General features: G+C 37.0%; 1 protein-coding gene across 8 annotated transcripts in view; it reads left to right on the forward strand.

The window, feature by feature from the left end:
- Positions 1–18,454, forward strand: part of PLEKHH2 (pleckstrin homology, MyTH4 and FERM domain containing H2) — a 53,113-nt gene that overhangs the window by 25,297 nt on the left and 9,362 nt on the right. For 6 of the 8 annotated variants that reach the window (XM_039570112.1, XM_039570113.1, XM_039570114.1 and 3 more), the window contains 16 exons: positions 57–1,054; positions 2,080–2,155; positions 2,613–2,707; positions 3,358–3,502; positions 5,645–5,781; positions 6,880–6,990; positions 7,249–7,335; positions 7,858–8,016; positions 8,275–8,355; positions 10,523–10,702; positions 11,498–11,606; positions 11,709–11,821; positions 13,932–14,111; positions 14,996–15,093; positions 15,566–15,743; positions 17,407–17,562. In XM_039570112.1, the coding sequence (XP_039426046.1) occupies positions 57–1,054; positions 2,080–2,155; positions 2,613–2,707; positions 3,358–3,502; positions 5,645–5,781; positions 6,880–6,990; positions 7,249–7,335; positions 7,858–8,016; positions 8,275–8,355; positions 10,523–10,702; positions 11,498–11,606; positions 11,709–11,821; positions 13,932–14,111; positions 14,996–15,093; positions 15,566–15,743; positions 17,407–17,562 (2,903 nt within the window). The remainder of the gene's footprint in view (positions 1–56; positions 1,055–2,079; positions 2,156–2,612; positions 2,708–3,357; positions 3,503–5,644; positions 5,782–6,879; positions 6,991–7,248; positions 7,336–7,857; positions 8,017–8,274; positions 8,356–10,522; positions 10,703–11,497; positions 11,607–11,708; positions 11,822–13,931; positions 14,112–14,995; positions 15,094–15,565; positions 15,744–17,406; positions 17,563–18,454) is intronic. The other 2 variants (XM_019282296.3, XM_039570115.1) reach the window with 2 other exon arrangements.

Consider the following 18,454-nt stretch of genomic DNA (forward strand, 5'->3'; position numbering starts at 1 on the left):
TTATCAGTCAAGTTTGCTAAAGTAATTTTCTCATGTTCATTATATTTCTCCTCTAGAGAAGGATATCCTGGAAACTACCTTTGCTGGTCCTGTACACGAGACAAATAAAGGTCAGAAGTCATTGCAACAAAGTTCCTCTGGTTCAGAGCAGAACAAAAATGTGAGAATAAGCTACTCATCCAAAGACATAGACAGTGACATGTCAAAGAACTCATGCACTACTGGGAGTGACTGGAGCTCAGATGAGGATGGAGGAGACAATAAAGGACTGAAATCCAGGTGTGCATCGACTCTTTCAAGCCACACATCCGAAGAGAATGCAAGGTACAGTAGAGTGGGAAGTGAAATGTATTTGACAGCATCTGATGACAGTAGTTCTCTATTTGAAGAAGAGAGTTTTGATGTTAAGAGGACTCAGCAAAAGAAGCTATACTCATGGCAGCAAGGGTCCCAAAGGAAAGGACTGAGCAATCCAGGCGGAAAGTGCCACTCTGACTTCACAAGGAAAAAGAAAGACCAAGATAGTTCTTCGGATGAGCTGAATAAGAAATTTCAGTCACAGAGGCTAGATTATTCATCCTCATCCAGTGAGGCAAATACCCCAAGTCCCATTTTAACCCCTGCTTTGACACCCAAACATCCAATTCTAGCAACTTCTGCAGGTTCTCAATGCACAACTCCATCAGATTTTCCCTCCAATTTGCCACATCCAAGGTTACGGACTCCTAATGTCTTTAGTCTAAATTCAGCATTAGCAAAGAAACACCTAAGCCAGCCCCAGCTGAGTTCTGACAGAATGTTTGGTAGGAACAGAAATGCCATAAGCATGATCCGTCCATGGAGACCTCAGGAAACAGACATAGATCTGGTGGATGGAGAAGATACTGGTATTTTAGAGAAAATGGAGATTGGCTGTGATGAAGGAGCGTTTACCTATGACTGCACTGAAGCACAAAATGCTGAAGCCCAGGAACTCTGTGATACGACAAAAAAGGGTGCTAGCAACAAACCTCCAACGCCTCCATTACATCGATTTCCTTCCTGGGTAAGCATGGTAATAGATATTTTTCCTACTGGCAAAACTTTCTTTTCATCACTCTCTTCTATGATTTTTGTTGCCTCTATTTTAATTATTCTCTGTTTAATGACAAGACAGGGCATTAGCTTAATTGTAACTAAGACTACAAACTCAGAACCAAGTTTTATTTTAAGCACAGTATTCCTGCCATTGAAAAACATAGTCTCTATTTTATAGATAAACCCAGCTTTTTTTCATGTCTCATCTAAGTTATGTATATCCTTTTGAGTGTATCCAAGGATGTAGTGCTTGTGACTGCATGTATTTATTTAGCTGAACACTAACACAGCCCAAGAATGCTGGTGTCAATGCCCTTGCTGTAAGCACTGTACCACTCACAATCTAGACAATTAAGTCGAGAGCAGACAACTACAAATTACGCAAGTAATTGATCGCATTTCCAAGTAAAATTTTAAAGCTATCAGTCAGGATGTTAAAATAGATATTAATATGTCTTACACAAAATCCAAAATTAACTGAGGCAAGATTCACTGATTCTGTGGTTTCTGTATCAGAGATTTATTAATTAATTTATTAAATCTCTATCTATTTATTATTTTTCAGAGATGAATAATACATTGATGTAACAGCTTCTCTGTGTATGTATTTTAGTGAACTTTTCGCATTATACATTTTCTTATTGTAGCCTTTTAACACAAAATGGTTGAAAAGTTGTCTTCCAATGGCATTTCTCCGTTCTTTACACACAATCTTCCATTAAAAAACATTCTTGCTATAGCTTTTTTGGCACCTGCTAATAGTATTTTTAAGAATAAGTTACTTACAGGGCACGCATTGTATGAAAAATGTTGGAAAAGACTATGGCTATGATGTGTATGGCATAGAAAAGAAGGATGCATTTTTCAGCTGCTATTGATAATGTCATTTTATGAACCATTTTATCACATAGTTGCACTAACACAAAGACTAGGAAGCTAAACAGAACAAAAGTAATTGTTGTGTTTTAATTATCTACCATCAAATCCATTCTGCTTGTATAGGAAAGCAGAATTTATGCTGTAGCCAAATCTGGTTTAAGGATGTCTGAAGCTTTCACCATGGAATCTCTTAATAAAAGTAAGTGGTTTAGTTGTTCATTGTCCCATCAATGAAAGTTCTCTTCCTATGGTGATTTGTGAGCAAGGACCTTGAAAATATTTTTATAAACATTTAGTTACCAGCTATTTAAATCCTAGATCACTGGTTATCTTTCCATTGTCTTCTGATACCTTACATCTTGACTTTCTGCTGAATTTGTACTTTGTTCACTCCAGTTTACTTTGCAATTCACTACTTTGAAGATTCTATACCAGATACCCATTTTAAAAGGGTTAGCAAGTTAATGACTGCAATTTTATTTATGCTTTTTAAAAGCATTGTAAATTTCAAAAAGCTATAAATCTCACATCCAAAACTGTTCAGGAGTTAGTTTGCTTTTTATAGCAGTTATACAACACAAAAAAATATTAAATTTGAATTTGTTAATTGAGGGGTGAATTAGGAAGGTAATTTATAAAATGTGTTGCTTTTTTAGGTGCTGTTTCACTAACTTCATGCTCCATATCTGGATTATATACATCTCTGATATATAAGAACATGACCACTCCTGTCTACACCACTTTGAAAGGGGTAACTGTTTTACTGTTTTACTGTTCTACTGTTTAAAGAAAATTTTTAAATATCATTAGGCTTCACATCCAGGAACTTGCTGTTTCACATTTGATACTACCATGCCAAATATGTTGTAAGTTGATGTATAGAGATCACAGACCCCCAGAAGTAACAGATATATCAAATAGCTGGGGAATAAAAAAATACTGCTTGAAAAATGCTACTAGCCTAGGTCAATTCTTCTTAGGTTCCTTGGTGATTTTTTCCAAAGGCTTGTTAATTACTAACAGAACCACATGGTGTTCAATGTCATAATTAAAAGTGCGTGTCTGTGTAGAAATGTCTTTGTGTCAGTGCCAGAGCTGTTTCTAGTCACACAGCCAGCACTCAGTAATTACAGCATTGTTTGTTTTCTGGCAGCCTTTTGTGATTTGGAAAGACCCATGCCTTGAGCTACCTCAGGTTTCTGTTTTAAAGTATGGGTGTGGTTGAGTATGCAGAGGGCAGAGGGAATTCGGTTTTATGTTAACATTTGGGTTCCAAAACTCACAACCCAGGCAAGAACAGCTTTGAGAATTATAAAGCCAGCAGAGCCCTGCCACAGTATGAAGGAAATGACTGATACCCTTTATGCAAGGTACCAAAGAATGTTGTGTTCATTTCTGCAGAAGGCAACTCAAATAAGCAACAGCCCATTTCTAGATGAGTCATCGGGATCTGAGGAAGAAGACAGCTCTCGCTCCAGCTCAAGGACTTCAGAGTCTGATTCTCGAAGCAGAAGTGGTCCAGGGAGTCCTCGGGCTATGAAACGAGGTAGGCAAAAACCGTAAGAACAAGTAACTTCTGGGATGTTTGGTAAACTAGGCAGTTTACATGATCTTCTTAGGAATTGATTTCTTCTTAAACAGTGTGGCCATCTAAAATCTAGGCTCTCAAAACCTAGATCTGTTACTCAAGCAGGAGAAAGGGCTGTTATAGATGGCTTTCTTTTTATTGCTGTTATTATAGATATCTTTTTAAGGCATTAACCTTGTAGCTGGCTGTTGTCATGGGGGGAAAGTGAGTTGTACATTTAAAGCAAGAAGCACCATTCTATCTATACTCTGTCATGCCAAGGACTTCCTGTGACTTTTAACAGTAGAAAAAAAACTGCCATCAGAAAAACCCCACACATATATTGAAGTTTGTAAAACAATTTCATGTGATCAGAAAGCAAGTGGAAATGTTCCCTCAATAAATTATTTGGTTCTGTCACCTTATGCAATAAAAGACTTCTTTCATTTTTACAGTGATTGTCTCAAGGTCCTGTGCAAAGATTTAGTTAAAACACTTGCATCCAGTAATGTCCTGTGTTTTGTGGAAGAAAAATCTCACAGTTCTAGGTGATTGTGTGTTTTCCATCTGCAAAATGGAAATAATGTGTTTCATAGTATTGAGAGATACAGTGTTTCCTCATTAGGTGACATTATCAGTGTTACATAACTGCAAGTATTGCTTCACTGGGTAAACCAAGAGAGACCAAGATCCCAGTGAGGCCAAGTGTTAAGATCCTTCACTATATTTTGCTTTAGAAATGCAAAATAACATTATTGTCTCTATTATACATGTGAAAATCCCAGTTAGCAGGAGCTCTGCTCAGTGACTCTGGAGCAAGCTGACAGAGCCACTGGTCCCACTTGGCATTTTCCAGTGGCAGCCACAGCTGGAGTTTCCAGTGATGTAGTTTTGCCACATTAGTGTGAAAAGGGCCCCATAGATCCTGCTTCCCAGCAGCTCCATCCTGCTGAGCAAAAACCAGTGCCACGGCTTCAGACACATCTCATGTTATGTGCTTACACAACAGGAAAGCTAAACTGGGTAATTTAAAAGCTGGTTTCACCTGCAATTTCTATCTGCGTCTGTAAAATGGAACCATTCCTTTTGCTTGTGCTTTCTTCCCATAAAATAGTCCTTGCACTGTTTTGTGTGTGGAAACCTTTCTTAACCACAAAACACATATGTACATGTCTTTGTTGAGATCACATTGTTTAAAAATCTAGGCAGTCACACATTTCACCAGAAGCATGATTAGCTCGCTGCAAATTTGTTATTAAAGACCCACCATGAGAAGAGAAGAACCCACTCTGAAAGCCTTGGTGGCTTACCAAAGCAATAAATGAGAAAAGCCTTTTTTAAGAATAAAATTGGCAAATGAGTTGGGAAATTATTGAAACAAAGGAAAAAAGGCCTTTTCATTTCAGTTTTGGAGAGTATAACCTTGCAGAGTTGAACACTAGTCCTTACAAAAGGACACATTTACGTGCATGAAAATATTTCTATAATGAAAGAGGGAGGAGTTTGAGATTTTATTACTGATTGACTAGAATTGAAAGCAGGGTGCATTTTTTTTCAGGATTAAAGCTAATAAACTCCTAAAACCCCCTGAAATATGAAATTCAAACTTTTAGAAAACCTCAGTATACAAATTCATACTAATTGCAAAACACAGTCACCTACAGCTTCAACACAAAGCAGATGCTGAGTATGACTTCTTAGTATGCAAGCAGTTGCATGAGAAATCCAGATGCTACAGTGAGTGAGAGAAAGCGCAGGGGGAAGGTTGCTTAGTTTAATTAAAGATCCTGGGGGCTTTTTCTAGACAATGAGTATGATTCATGGCACTAACTCCCTCCTTAAAAAAGCTGTGGTAATGTAACAGAAGGTGATAATATACATAAGACATTTTTTTGTTGTTCCGTTTACAAGGGACTTTAACTGTGTAATTATGAATAAAATGAGAACTTGCACTGTGCTAGTAGTTCAGTGAGCTGATATTTTAAAAAAATCCTTGGTTCCTGATGGAATGTCTGCCTGGAGATTCTATTCAGATGTTCTTACTGCATGGCTATTCTGATCTCAGTTGTTTCTAATATAACAAAAATACATATGTAAAGAACTCTCTTTCTTTTACCACAGGTGCTTCTCTGTCTTCTGTGACCTCTGAAAGTGACTATGCTATTCCCCCAGATGCATATTCAGTAGATACAGACTATTCAGAGCCAGAGCAGAAAGTTCCTAAAACCTCATCCTCATCTAGTGATAATGGAAAAAATGTGAGTACTGAAGTTCTGTGAAGAAGTGCACCTGAGGTGCTGTGTGTATATTTATGTTCAAAGACTGCTACCAAATCTTTTCATTCAGTCTTGCTGACTCGCAGACTGCCTTATGAGTACAAACAGCAAAATATACCAACATTAGCCATGTAAGATTATAATTAGTGAAGGAAAGTGGAAGATAATTCTAAGCTTTCTATATAATGAAAGAAAAATAGGTTGACCACTCCAGAATACAATTCAAAGTCCTTGAGACTTCCTTTCTTGGAACCAGATCTGGTATCAGATTGCACATGAAATACTAAAATCAGTTTAAAATTATTATTTGAATATTTGGATACATAGAAGGGCATTCCAATAAGGAGCTGAAGTCATCAGTAGAAATCTATGTGCAGTAATAAGTTTCTACACTTTCTTCATACAGGGAAAACATCAAAGAAATATAAAGTAGAGTAACATGTGAAGACAGGTCAAAGAAACCAAACCATTACAAGGTATTGGTCAGTCTCCAGGAGCTTTTTAATGGCTTGTGTTAGTAGTTAGTGTCGTAACATACAAGTGGATTGACTACCTGCTGATGAAGATTATTTTAAGCTTTCTTCACAGAGCAAAACTGTGAACTCTATTCCGCAGATGTACACACTAGAAGTTTGTCTGTGAGGAGCCCAGAATTAGTGCTTTATATCTGGTCTCCAGGTTAGGATCTGGAGTTGGGAAAAAATATGTATTTATTCTTTATTCATTCTGTTCCTTGTTTAATATAAACAACTAGAAAGTAAAATCAGAAATCATCATATTCTTCATTCTTTTGTATAGTTCGGGGCACTTACTCTCCTTCATGTACTATAACAGTAAGTAGGGATATTCATTAGTAATCCCATGTGCATGACATTTGTCTTAATTGATGCTTGTAAATCTTTGTCCTTGGATTAAAAATCTCATCAAATACTGTAATTATTATTTAGCATGCTTTTAAGTCATTAATATCCCTCTCTGTGTGCATTTATATATATTTCTGAGGGGCAGAGGTATGTGTATCTATGTATCTATGTATATATGTGTATCTAACCACTTTTTATCTAACTTCTAAACAACCAGGAACCTTTGGAAAAATCTGGATATCTGTTAAAAATGGGTGGTAAAGTAAAGACCTGGAAACGACGGTGGTTTGTACTTAAAGGAGGTGAATTGCTGTACTACAAATCTCCAGTAAGTACATGTAACTTACCTGCTGTTTTATATTCAATTGTTTACTGAGAATCTAAGGCTGCTAGAAGGAAAAAAAATGCACTGCTGGTTTCTGAGCTGTTAGAGTGATTCAGTACTCACTTCCTCAAGAGGTTTACAAGGTACACAATATCTAACTAGAAAGTATTTATCAAGATTAATGTTTAAATTAGTCCTATAATAATTTATTGCTATTTGTTGGTAGATTTAAAATATTCTTCTCCCGTTCTTTCCCTACAGAGTGATGTCATTCGAAAGCCTCAAGATCAAATTGAGCTAAATGCATCCAGCCACATTGAAAGAGGTGATGGAAAACAAACAATTCAGGTGCCTGCTTTTCTCTTCTATTGCTGAAAGTTTCAGCATTCCCTCCATCCCCAAAGCCAACCCTTTGTTCCAGTCCCTGTTGCACTGGAAGTCCAAGTGTGGACTTGGAATTAAATAATCAGTGCCTTTCATTTGAAACCAAAGAATTGTTTCAGTGACAAAAAATATAAAAAGGCCTACATGGAGTCTTGTTTGTATTGCCATGAAGGTTAGATCGTCACATATGAGATAGAAATAAAGAGAGCAGTCTGGGGGTCAACCACTGGGCTTGACAGAATTCATTTGTCTGAAAGGAGAATTGAGTTTTCTCAACTTGCCATCCTGGAACTTTTCAGATAAAGACTTAGAAAGGGTCTATCTGCTCTGCCTGGTCATGGAATGTTTCATTAATAAAAGGTACTTTGGAGAAAATAAATTCCCTGAAGTTGTGAAGCTACATTGGGTGGTGTATGTTACAAATCCCACACTGTGAGGTCGAATGTGTCAAGTTCTTGAAGCTAAAGATTCTTTGTTACTACACAGCTGACCACAGAGAAACGAACATACTACCTGACTGCTGATTCCCCCAACATCTTGGAGGAATGGATCAAAGTACTGCAGAATGTTCTTAAAATACAGGCTGCCAGCCCACTCTTCGTACAGTCCGAAATCAAGCCAACCATGAAAGGATTACTTACAAAGGTAGGAAAACACTTCTTCCCCCAGTCTGCTTTATTCCAACACCGTTTAGGTTAACACTGGCCTTACTGTGCTTTAGATGAGCCCTTAGATGAGATTCTTATGCCCTTAATAGAATTACACAGTTTTAATTTTATGTCTAGTAATGGGGATAGGAATTTGAACCGAGGCATGCATTCCCAATATCACCAAAGTTCAGAGATGGTGAAAATAGTCTGTATTTCTCTGGCTGTCATTGTTCCTAATGTTCTGTAATTACAGGTGAAACATGGATATTCCAAAAGGGTTTGGTGTACCCTAGTTGGAAAAATTCTGTATTACTTCCGTAATCAAGAAGACAAGGTAGGTCCCTTACTTGTTTCTTCAGTGCATGTAGACTTTAAACAGTAACCTACAGCTCTATTAAGGTACAGTTGGCCTTGGTATTATACACAGATTGTCAACTTGGAAGATTCTATCTAATAGCCAGCAATCCAGACCACACCCATTGGTCTCTTTCTACAGGACATACTGTGCATCTTATCCCTAGCTGAAGGGAGACACAGATTTGCTGAGAGTTCAGGTGTCCCTTTCTGACAGGCATCAGAAAAGACTCAGCTGTCATGTAGTTCTGGAAGCAGACCCTTTCTAATGTCTCTTGCAGTGGGCAGTGACTCCAAGTTTCAAGAATTTAAATGTTCTTTCTCTCCCTCAGTTGACTTCCAAATCCTGTTCTTTGGTATGTCACTGTACCTGTACAGTGCTGCAAGAGCTAGGACACTTCCTAGACATGATTTTCACCTGTCCCTTTGCTCCCAAGGCATTGTATTTTGTCATTGAGGAACATCTTCTTAATGGAGGCAGGTCAGAAATAAGATTTTGGAACAGTCCACTGATCCATTATAAAAAAAATCAACAGAAATTCTCATATTTGTACTTCTGTTTTAAGAAGATAATCACACTGGAGCCAGTAACTCATAGCTTTTGTATAGAGCCAGTTATTCCCTTTGTTGTCCTTTCCTTTTATAGCAGTTTTAAACATCAACTAAACCCCATTTCTAGAACTATATGAATAAGATAGCAGTAACCATCCATCAAAACATTTTATTTTTATTGCTCCTAAAAACAATATAAAACAGGGTTTGGGAATCAACTGAGTAGAGTATTCATCTCTAGCTCATCCTACAGAGACATTAAAATTAATGTACAATTTCTCCTGGGGAAAAATCTCTATGTTTAACATATCTGAATTTACCCAATTTTACCACTGAAGATTTTGGTATTTTAGCATGCTCTTTAGTTAAGAATTTTGCTGGATTCTTGTGAATATTTTCCTCACATTTGGAAGAAGTTTAGGTGCCCTTTTAAAGTAAAATTGAAACTAATGTGCTAACTTGTAACAGAATGAGAATTTTACTTTTGTAAGCAGAATATGTATGAGAAGTTTTCCAAAGCTACTTTATTTCTAATGTTCAACAATACGCTAATTAAAATCATGTTTTCTGTAGCTGATGGTGTCTGCGCAGAAATAAATTACACAATCTGCAGTGGTTAATACAATAATAGAGTCCATTTAATTGACATCCTTTCAAAATGGAATTTAAATTTAAAAGTCAGCCAACTGTGTTTTAGTTAAACTTGGGTGAATAAATCAAATTTGACTACTTATATGTGAAACGACATCTTTTGATTCTCAGAATCTTATCTTACTCAAAAAGTTGAATGCCTCAGAAGCACTACAGAAAATATGAATCACCACCTCATTCTTTAATCCTTACCAGTGGCACTGTGGGAAAGGAGGGAGCTTTGTGTAGAGTAGCCAGTCAGCCTCTGTCAGTCCTGTCACCCAGTTGAGAAGAGATCTCAGTATTTATGTTTGTTGTGGCTTCCTGTTGATAATGGCTATGAAATAATTACTTCTGTGAAAATTTCCTCCTGAATGGCTTTTTTAGATAAAATATTTCCTGATAAATGGTGCTAACTACATAAACATCTCAACACTGAAGCTCTGTGATCTCTCAGACTGGAGAAAGAAACCACCTAGGTCAATCATACAAAAAATTAACTTTTTGAGTTTAGAGTACGAACAAATCAAATACATCAACAATATATTACTGTCCTCTAAAATAACAAGATCATAATTAAAGTTCTGTGCTTGACACAGGAAATTTTTGATTGGAACCAGGTTTGGGAACTCTGAAGAATGACTTGTCTCACCCTAACATACATTTATTGCATTAGCTATGTATAGAGGCAGACCTGGAAAAGCATATTTGAAAATCTCATTTTCAGACTTTGGCACATATCATTCTCCTTTTGCTCTCTGCAACATCTGGCTTATCTGACATTCCTTGGCAGGACTGAAAATGAATAAATACAAATGGGTATGGATGGCAGTTCATGCTTTAATTTCTATTTGCAGAATAAGAAAAAATTGTGTATAATAATAAATATAATAGTATGTAGTATAAAATCAGTGTGCACTGAAACAAACATTACCCCTCTCACCACTTTTGATGTTTCCTTCTAGTTTCCTCTTGGTCAAATCAAGCTTTTTGAGGCAAAGGTTGAAGAAGTTGATAGATCCTGTGATTCTGATGAAGATTATGAAGCCAGTGGACGCAGTTTATTATCAACCCATTACACTGTTGTTATCCACCCCAAAGACCAAGGACCCACTTACCTTCTTATAGGATCTAAACATGAGAAGGTAATAAATGGATATTGTTATTGAGTTTCAGTAACACATCTATGAGTATGGTGCTGTGATACAAATATTTCTTCAGGAGGACAAGGAGGACTACAAGTCACCTGGCTTGTATTTTGATATAATAAGGAGAAGGTCCTGCTTTATTACCATCAATCAGTTTGTCTGCAAATCAGTGCTAGCATAGGTAATCCTTGTTAAAAACGACAAAAATGTGCAGGCTTGCCTACGTAAGTAGATGGTGCAGAGTATCTTATATGCTGTAATGAGAATTTTGCTCACATACCCTAACTTGTAGACAGAGCTGTAGCTGACCTTCCTCAGAGGTTACGGGGCACTGGTATCCATTTCACTGACAAGATTAACATTGCAAAGACATGCCCTACTGTAGTAAAGGAGCAATGAGAGGTGGGGTTAAAACCATTTTTATTATTGTTGCTTCATTGTTCTCAAGTAATCTTGTAGACCTCATTTTGCTTTCTGGCCTTATCCCCAGGTTAGCAGGATCTGGCAGAGATAAAAAACTGCTTATGTAAGCTTTTGGAAGAGGAAAGGAAGAATGTCCTGATAATCAGACATGATTTCTGAGGGTAAAAACTTTTGAAGAGAGCCTTGTCCAATCTTTCTTGCTTAATATTTGTAACCTAGAGACCATGAATACGTGTTAATTCAACCAAAGGCAAACTCCTTTGGGCTTCAAAAGGAGTGCATGGTGGGGTTTCAAGTTGAGAGCAAAATCCTGATGAAGCAGCTCCTTCCAGCATGGAACGAGTGAGCTGCTATGTTTTTCTGCTTTAGGACACGTGGCTTTATCATCTGACAGTTGCAGCTGGAAGTACCAATGTAAATGTTGGATCTGAGTTTGAACAACTTCTTGGCAAATTATTAAATGTGGAAGGTGATGCCAGTAAGTTTATTCTCACTTCACATACTCATCTTCCGATGATTATTTACGAAATGTACTCATGAACTGAATAAATTGCAAAATGTATATATTTTATCTGTTTAGCTTCTCAGATTTGGAGACATCCTACTCTTTGCCACAGCAAAGAAGGAATTACTTCCCCTCTTACAACACTGCCATCAGAAGCCTTGCAAACCGAAGCAATTAAATTATTTAAGGTAAAACCATAGCAGATGCCTTTTTTATTAACTGACTATTGTAACTCTTAGCTAAAGAATGGCTATTAGTTGGCTTACTAGAGATATTCAACAGATAAGAAAAAAGAAAAGATAAGTTTATATTTATCTTTAGTAGTGGTAACTAATGGACAGCAGCAAAATGTGCTCATATTACCTCACCAAAGACTATCACTTCCAGTGTAAAGATGACCTTGAGATGTGAGGGAGCCGTTTAGGCTTCAACTTTTGTTGTTCCTTCTTATTTGACAAGTTAGTGATGAAGTGCAAGTTAGTAGAAAAATCCATGGCCCTCATGAGTGATAATAACTTTACATTGAAGTTCATAGCTCCCAAAAATCTAACAGCATAGACAGATCTCTGCATTCAGAAAACTGTATCTGAAATACTATTTTTTCAATTACATTCAGGAAAAAAATAGTAGGCAAAAGTTTTGTTGTAGATACATTTAAATCATCTGGGAGATATTTTAAAAATCAGAAGACAAAGAAAGTAAATTTTAAGTTTAAGGAAGTCATGGATTATTTCAAACTGCTCTTTTTAATAAAAAGAAAATATTTTCATATGAAGTAGCTATTCTTAAAAGACCAATTATTCAGTAATATAAATGGAGAAAATATTCCATAGCAAAATTACTAAAAGTATTTCACAAGAGTTTTTTGAGTTCACTTTTAAAGATTCTCCCAGATCTTTAAAAATACATATATATATATATATATATGTCCCAGTGTAGTAAAAATGCTTTATGACACATACTGGTTCATAACCGCTGAGCCACAGCTAGTTTCTTGAGAAATTCTGTCTGCCTCACAGCTTTCCCAGTTGAGGGCCAGATAGGTAGTTGATGCCTATGAGAGGGAGTATGCTGCAATGCCATGAACCTTCTTCCAGGCTATAAAGTCTATTTCAGAGACAAAAATAAAATTTTGCTGTTTCTTTGTCTGTACATTATGAAATAAATTACAGGTTGGAAGGCATGGAGCTTGGATAAATTAACTTTCTCTACAAAACTTGCACAAGTCTAAAGAACAAATTCCCTGAAGCATCAGCTATCTGGAGAATTTTGATGTTGTGGTTCAGATCTAGAGAGGAATTCAAGACAAGCACTGTATGTTCAGTCACGGCCACTTAGAGGCAAACTTTCCAGCTTGTTTCTCTGGAATGTTTGAAGCACTTCAAAGAAGTACATCCATCTTACTTTCTGCAATCTTGCAGCATGAAAATTTACAAGGAAATGTACTTCTTTGATAAAAACAAATTTACATCTACTTGGAAATCACTTTTCAGACCTAATTCAAATCACAGACACTTGCCTGAAGTAAATAAATAAAAGATTACTTGTATGACCTTTATTGAAACTTTGTATAAATCAGCTTAGAAGTCAGGTAGGGAATTTATTTAGAAACAGATCAAGTCATGATTCAGTTATTCCATTGCTGATAAAAATAGACTAGAAATAGATTGGGCTTCCATCTAGTTCTTGTGTTTTTGCTTATATTCCTTAAAAATTCAACTGTTGTACACAGGAAATGCAACAAGTGATACGTATGCTTTCTTCTAACACAGCACAACAAATGCGTAACATCTGGATTTCCTGAGACAGTACTGGGTATAGGAAAGGTCATACTTAACCCACAGTAAAAATACCCTGGAAAGCCAAGATGTAAATCCATGTCTCTGAGTTATGGATTTTTTTTCTGTGTATATGCTGCCGTGTTGTGCTCACTACTTACAGAAGCATTTTACATTGTCTGGCACTGAGAGCTGTAGACTTTGATTTTCCAAGTCCTGTAGAGGGGTGAGCTGTGTTCAGCCTGTCCTTAAACCTGCCTATTTGTTCCAACTCCTGTTAACAGTTCCATTAGGTACAGAGTGAAAAGCATGGATTGTAGGAGGTGTTTTATCTCGTCTCTCTGTATAGCTTTTCATCCATTCTGGCCCCTTTTCACCCCATTTTGCAGAACCAGCAAAATGGTTTTCCTAAACTGGTAAACTTACTAATTGTTATTTCAATTAAAGTACACCTTTGATATACTGAACATCTTAAATATTTGTTGTATATAAACTCACTTGCTTATTATTTTATATCTAGACCTGCCAGTTGTTTATAAATGCTGCAGTTGACTCTCCTGCCATTGATTACCATGTATCTTTGGCCCAAAGTGCTTTGCAGATCTGCCTCACACATCCTGAACTTCAAAATGAGATCTGTTGCCAACTTATTAAACAGACCAGACGTCGACATCCACAAAACCAGGCAGGACCAATACAGGTAACCCAGTATTTATTTTAATGGTATCGATTTCAGCAGCAATGAAGGAACTGCAAAGAATGTTTAGGATGGTAAAGAGGCTCTTCTCTTCTGTAGCATCTGCTTAGTTAAGATCCAGTTAACTGCTGCTGTGTCTTCCTGAAACAGTTGATGCAATCCTCCAACAAAGTATGTGTACCTGGTGGTAGAGTATATCTCTGCCCATGCTGTTTGTAAAGGGTGGACATAAAATGGGCTGTCTTCAAATCAAGTGTCAAGTAAGAATGTATGAAACCTAGTTCTTTTTTACTGCTTCTTTCCTAAGAGAGGTGCTGCCTCAGGAAGCTTGGTGGGCTAAACCACATAGCAGATGACTCAGTAGCATGAGTGTGAAGAAAAACTGTGGTGCCATGTAATGGAATCTCAGATAAGGCTCAGGACTTCTGACAGATGTCACCTCTTGTGCGCCATGCTGTTCTGCATGTACCCTGCATGCTATATTATAAATACATACTTAAAATTCTTCCCTTTGTCCACTGCCAGCTATTCACTGGTATCCAAATATGAATTAAAATTGAACAGGCTCCTCATTTCACAGTGCTTGGCCTTGCAGCCTTATTTTTTTTTTCCTTTGTATTAACTGCTTTTTATACAAACTGAGCTGCTTTCCCACTTCCAGCCCCAAAAGAAACTTGCTGTACACAAGTAAATAGACAGAGAGCATTGGGGCCTTTCAATGAGGTGCTGTGCTTATTTACTCAGCTTTTTCTCTGTGTTTTGTTTGTTTCATTCCTATTTCAGCATTCTCAACTTGGCACAGTAAGCTGCACTGCTGGCCAGCAGCCACAGCAAGAAGTTTTATGTTGTAGGATGTTTAAAACAGTGAATGTATTCCTTTTGTTCAGGGCTTGCAGCTCTTGGCCCTCTGCGTTGGACTCTTTCTGCCCCAGCACCCATTCCTTTGGCTTCTTAAACTTCACCTAAAGAAGAATGCAGATTCCAGGTGTGCCTGAATATTATTACCCAGCCAGTCAGCTGGTCTTTCTGAAGTACCTTCGTTTTCAATCTTTCCTGTAATATATCAGATCTTTTGACATATATTTTTTTAATTAATTCGAGTAGAATTGCTACTACAATGTAGTACATGTTACTGCTGTGCATCACTTGGGAAAGTTGTAATTTTTTTTAAAAAAATATTTTGCAGTGCATACTGTGAGTGTATGTTGCAAAACTGTGAAAACCAAAATATGGCAGTTACACAACACACCCTGAGCCATGTTCATCTTTGGCACAGTTCTGCTGGTCTCAGTAGACTAATTATCTTCCTAATTCCACGTGCAAAAAAATTTGTTGGAAATCTCAGGGAGTGAAATCTGAGTGCTCCTCCCATCTGGCCTCTCTAGAAATATTCACTCACAGTTTACTACCCTTTCAATCAGTCCCCAGGAAGTGCCTTATTTCTCTTTTTGCCACAGGACTGAATTTGGGAAATATGCAATATATTGCCAGCGCTGTGTAGAACGTACCCAGCAGAATGGAGACCGAGAAGCCAGACCTTCCAGAATGGAAATCCTTTCCACTCTTCTGAGAAATCCCTACCACCATTCACTGCCCTTCAGTATTCCAGTTCACTTCATGAATGGTATATATCAGGTAATGTCAAGCAGGCCACAAAATCTGAGTTCTCACAATCCCCTGCTGTCAGCACATACATGAAGCAGTACATCAGAGAGAGAATGGTAAAGGTAAACATGGCTCAAGTTTCATCCTGTGCCAGTGCCAGCAATGGCAGGCACAAAGTACTTGTGATCTGATTTGATCAACTAAGAGTAAAGGTTTGGGGGAAAATCTTTAAAGAGAAAGAAAAAAGTAAAACCTCTTAAGAGTGAAAAATGCCCAAACTCTCTTTCTTATTTAACCTAACCACCAGATGAATGAATTAGACTGAAGGAAAAGGAAAAGCATTAAATTCCACTTCCTTTCATCAGACATCTTGGAAGTTAAATATCTCACTGAAGGTCTGGAAGCACAGCTGTAACTCCTATTATCAGTCCCGAAGGAGAACCATATTTGTTACAGAATAAACACGACTCCGTTCTTAATTCTTTTGGGACGTCATTAGTTAAAGCCTGTAGGAAACATTCCATGGGCTTCCAAGCATGCTGCTTCACATCCTGGTTTGTGTTTCCAGCTGTGAGAGATGGCTGAAAAGACTTGTAACAATTCATAGTATTCCTAGACAGAAAGCAACTTTTTATATGAAATCAAAGCTATATCAAATAAATTTTTCATTTCAGGGCACAGAAAAACTCTGCATTTTTTCACATCTAAGTTTCTTAATTGCTTACTGCTTGCCCAGTAAAACAGAAAAAAAACCAACATCTTTTAAATCATCCTAAAGGGTTTGAAAATTGAAGTTTGGAGAAGAAAATGAGTAACTGCTCATTAGTTATTTACTGCCCAAAATTCTATGGTTCTATCCTGGGGCTAAGAAAATTGTAATTAAATACATAAATTATTTTAATGGGATCAGCAAATAAGCAATTATAGTGGTACTAAAAACTCTTGTATTAATCTCTGAGCTAGATTCATCAGATTTTTATTTCAATGCCAGCCACTGAAAAGTACCAAAGAGAAGTTCAAGATCCATTTTCAAGACTTTTTTTTTTACCAAAACATTTTCAACATGTCAAATACACAAAAAACCCCCTCAATACAGATTTAAGTGAACATCAGCCACTGGTATCTGTAAAGAAGCCATTTGCCATCTCATGGTAAAATGCTTCAATGCCAGTGGCAGCAGACAGAAGTTCAGACTTGGGGAAGTAAAATTTAGAAGATTATACAAATTACTGACCTATGTAACAGTGAGAAAGCAACATTCATAAAATATTTTGGATCTGCCAGTGTAGATCTGCCATCTGATATCCCTCTGAAGCTGCACATGATGAAAAATGATTAATTGATCTCATTTGCTTCTCCACTATATTGGAAGGTGCAGGAAATTATAATCTTCACTTTTCAAGTGGTATTTGTCACAAAAAGCTCAGATACTAGACTGCTATCTCTCCTATAAATTCTGTAATAGAATTCCAAGCGTAGCAAGTGCAAGGAAACTGATTCCACTAAACTGACTTCCCATGTGGAAATCTTTTCCAGGATCTTTATGGCAATTTTTAATTTCCAATTACAGTAATGGATGGAATGGGTCTTATAGTCCCACCGTTATTCTAGAGGTATTATATTTCAAAATCTTAAGTTTAAGGGAGGAACGGGTATGAGTTGATAGCAAAATACATTTTGGCTGCTTTTTTAGGTTGTTGGGTTTGATGCTTCTACCACAGTAGAGGAATTTCTGAACACCCTGAACCAAGATACAGGGATGAGGAAACCAGCTCAGTCAGGATTTGCACTGTTTTCTGATGATCCCTCTGGCAAGGATATAGAGCACTGTCTTCAAGGAAACATCAAGGTAAACAGAAGTCTTTAATGAGCTCTGCATATTAAAAACCAAAGTATTTTCACTTGACAGAGCTCTCTTCAAACAATGTGAAGGAAAACATTTTTCAGGCTGAAAACTGTCTTTTTTTCTTAATGTGAAAGATTTTTTTTAAAAAATCACTTTTTCAATTGCTGAAATTCATTCAGTGAACTGTAGTTAAAAGCTTTCTCCAAGAGACGCATATTATTCAGAAAAGTAACAGCTGGGTTGAAAAAGAAAAAGTAAGCTGTTACAGTTCTTTGAAACTAAAAAGCAATTAGAGTCAAACGTGGATTTAGAGATTTCAGTCAACATTTTTGATATAGCTCCAGAAGATGGCCATGTGAGGTCCAAGAAGTCATTGATTCTGGCATGGACATCCTAGGAAATTAAAAAAAAAAGGTTCCCTCTCTAAATACAGAACGATTTAAGGGTTCAGGGTTCAGTTTAAGAAATTCCAGTTTTTGGCTTGCCTTTGTTCTGAATTCTGAATTTTAGCTCCCTCTATTGCTAGAATTAAATTCTTTGCAGTAAAGAGTGACAAAATGCAATATAATCTGTGCTTTAGTAAAATATTAGATATTTTTCATTTAGCAACTAATGAATAATTAATTTTTTGTACTTCTACCAAGTAGCTTTTTGCACCCTTTGACCAATGTTCACAGCTGCACTTTTGAGTTACAAGGTATAGTACAACCTGGCCTTAGTGATAAACAAGCAGTGTCACCACAAGCAGAAAAATTACCATATGGAGAGCAAAATTTATAAAAGATGTACTTGTTTTCTAGGTAACTGTAGCTTTAGAAACTACTCATATTACTTCTTCCAGGAAAGCTCTTTTATGAAGGAATGGTGACATGAAGCCCAGCTGGGGTCGTAGGAT

The sequence above is a fragment of the Corvus cornix genome, chromosome 3 (genome assembly GCF_000738735.6).
Source record: "Corvus cornix cornix isolate S_Up_H32 chromosome 3, ASM73873v5, whole genome shotgun sequence".
NCBI classification, from domain to species: domain Eukaryota; kingdom Metazoa; phylum Chordata; class Aves; order Passeriformes; family Corvidae; genus Corvus; species Corvus cornix.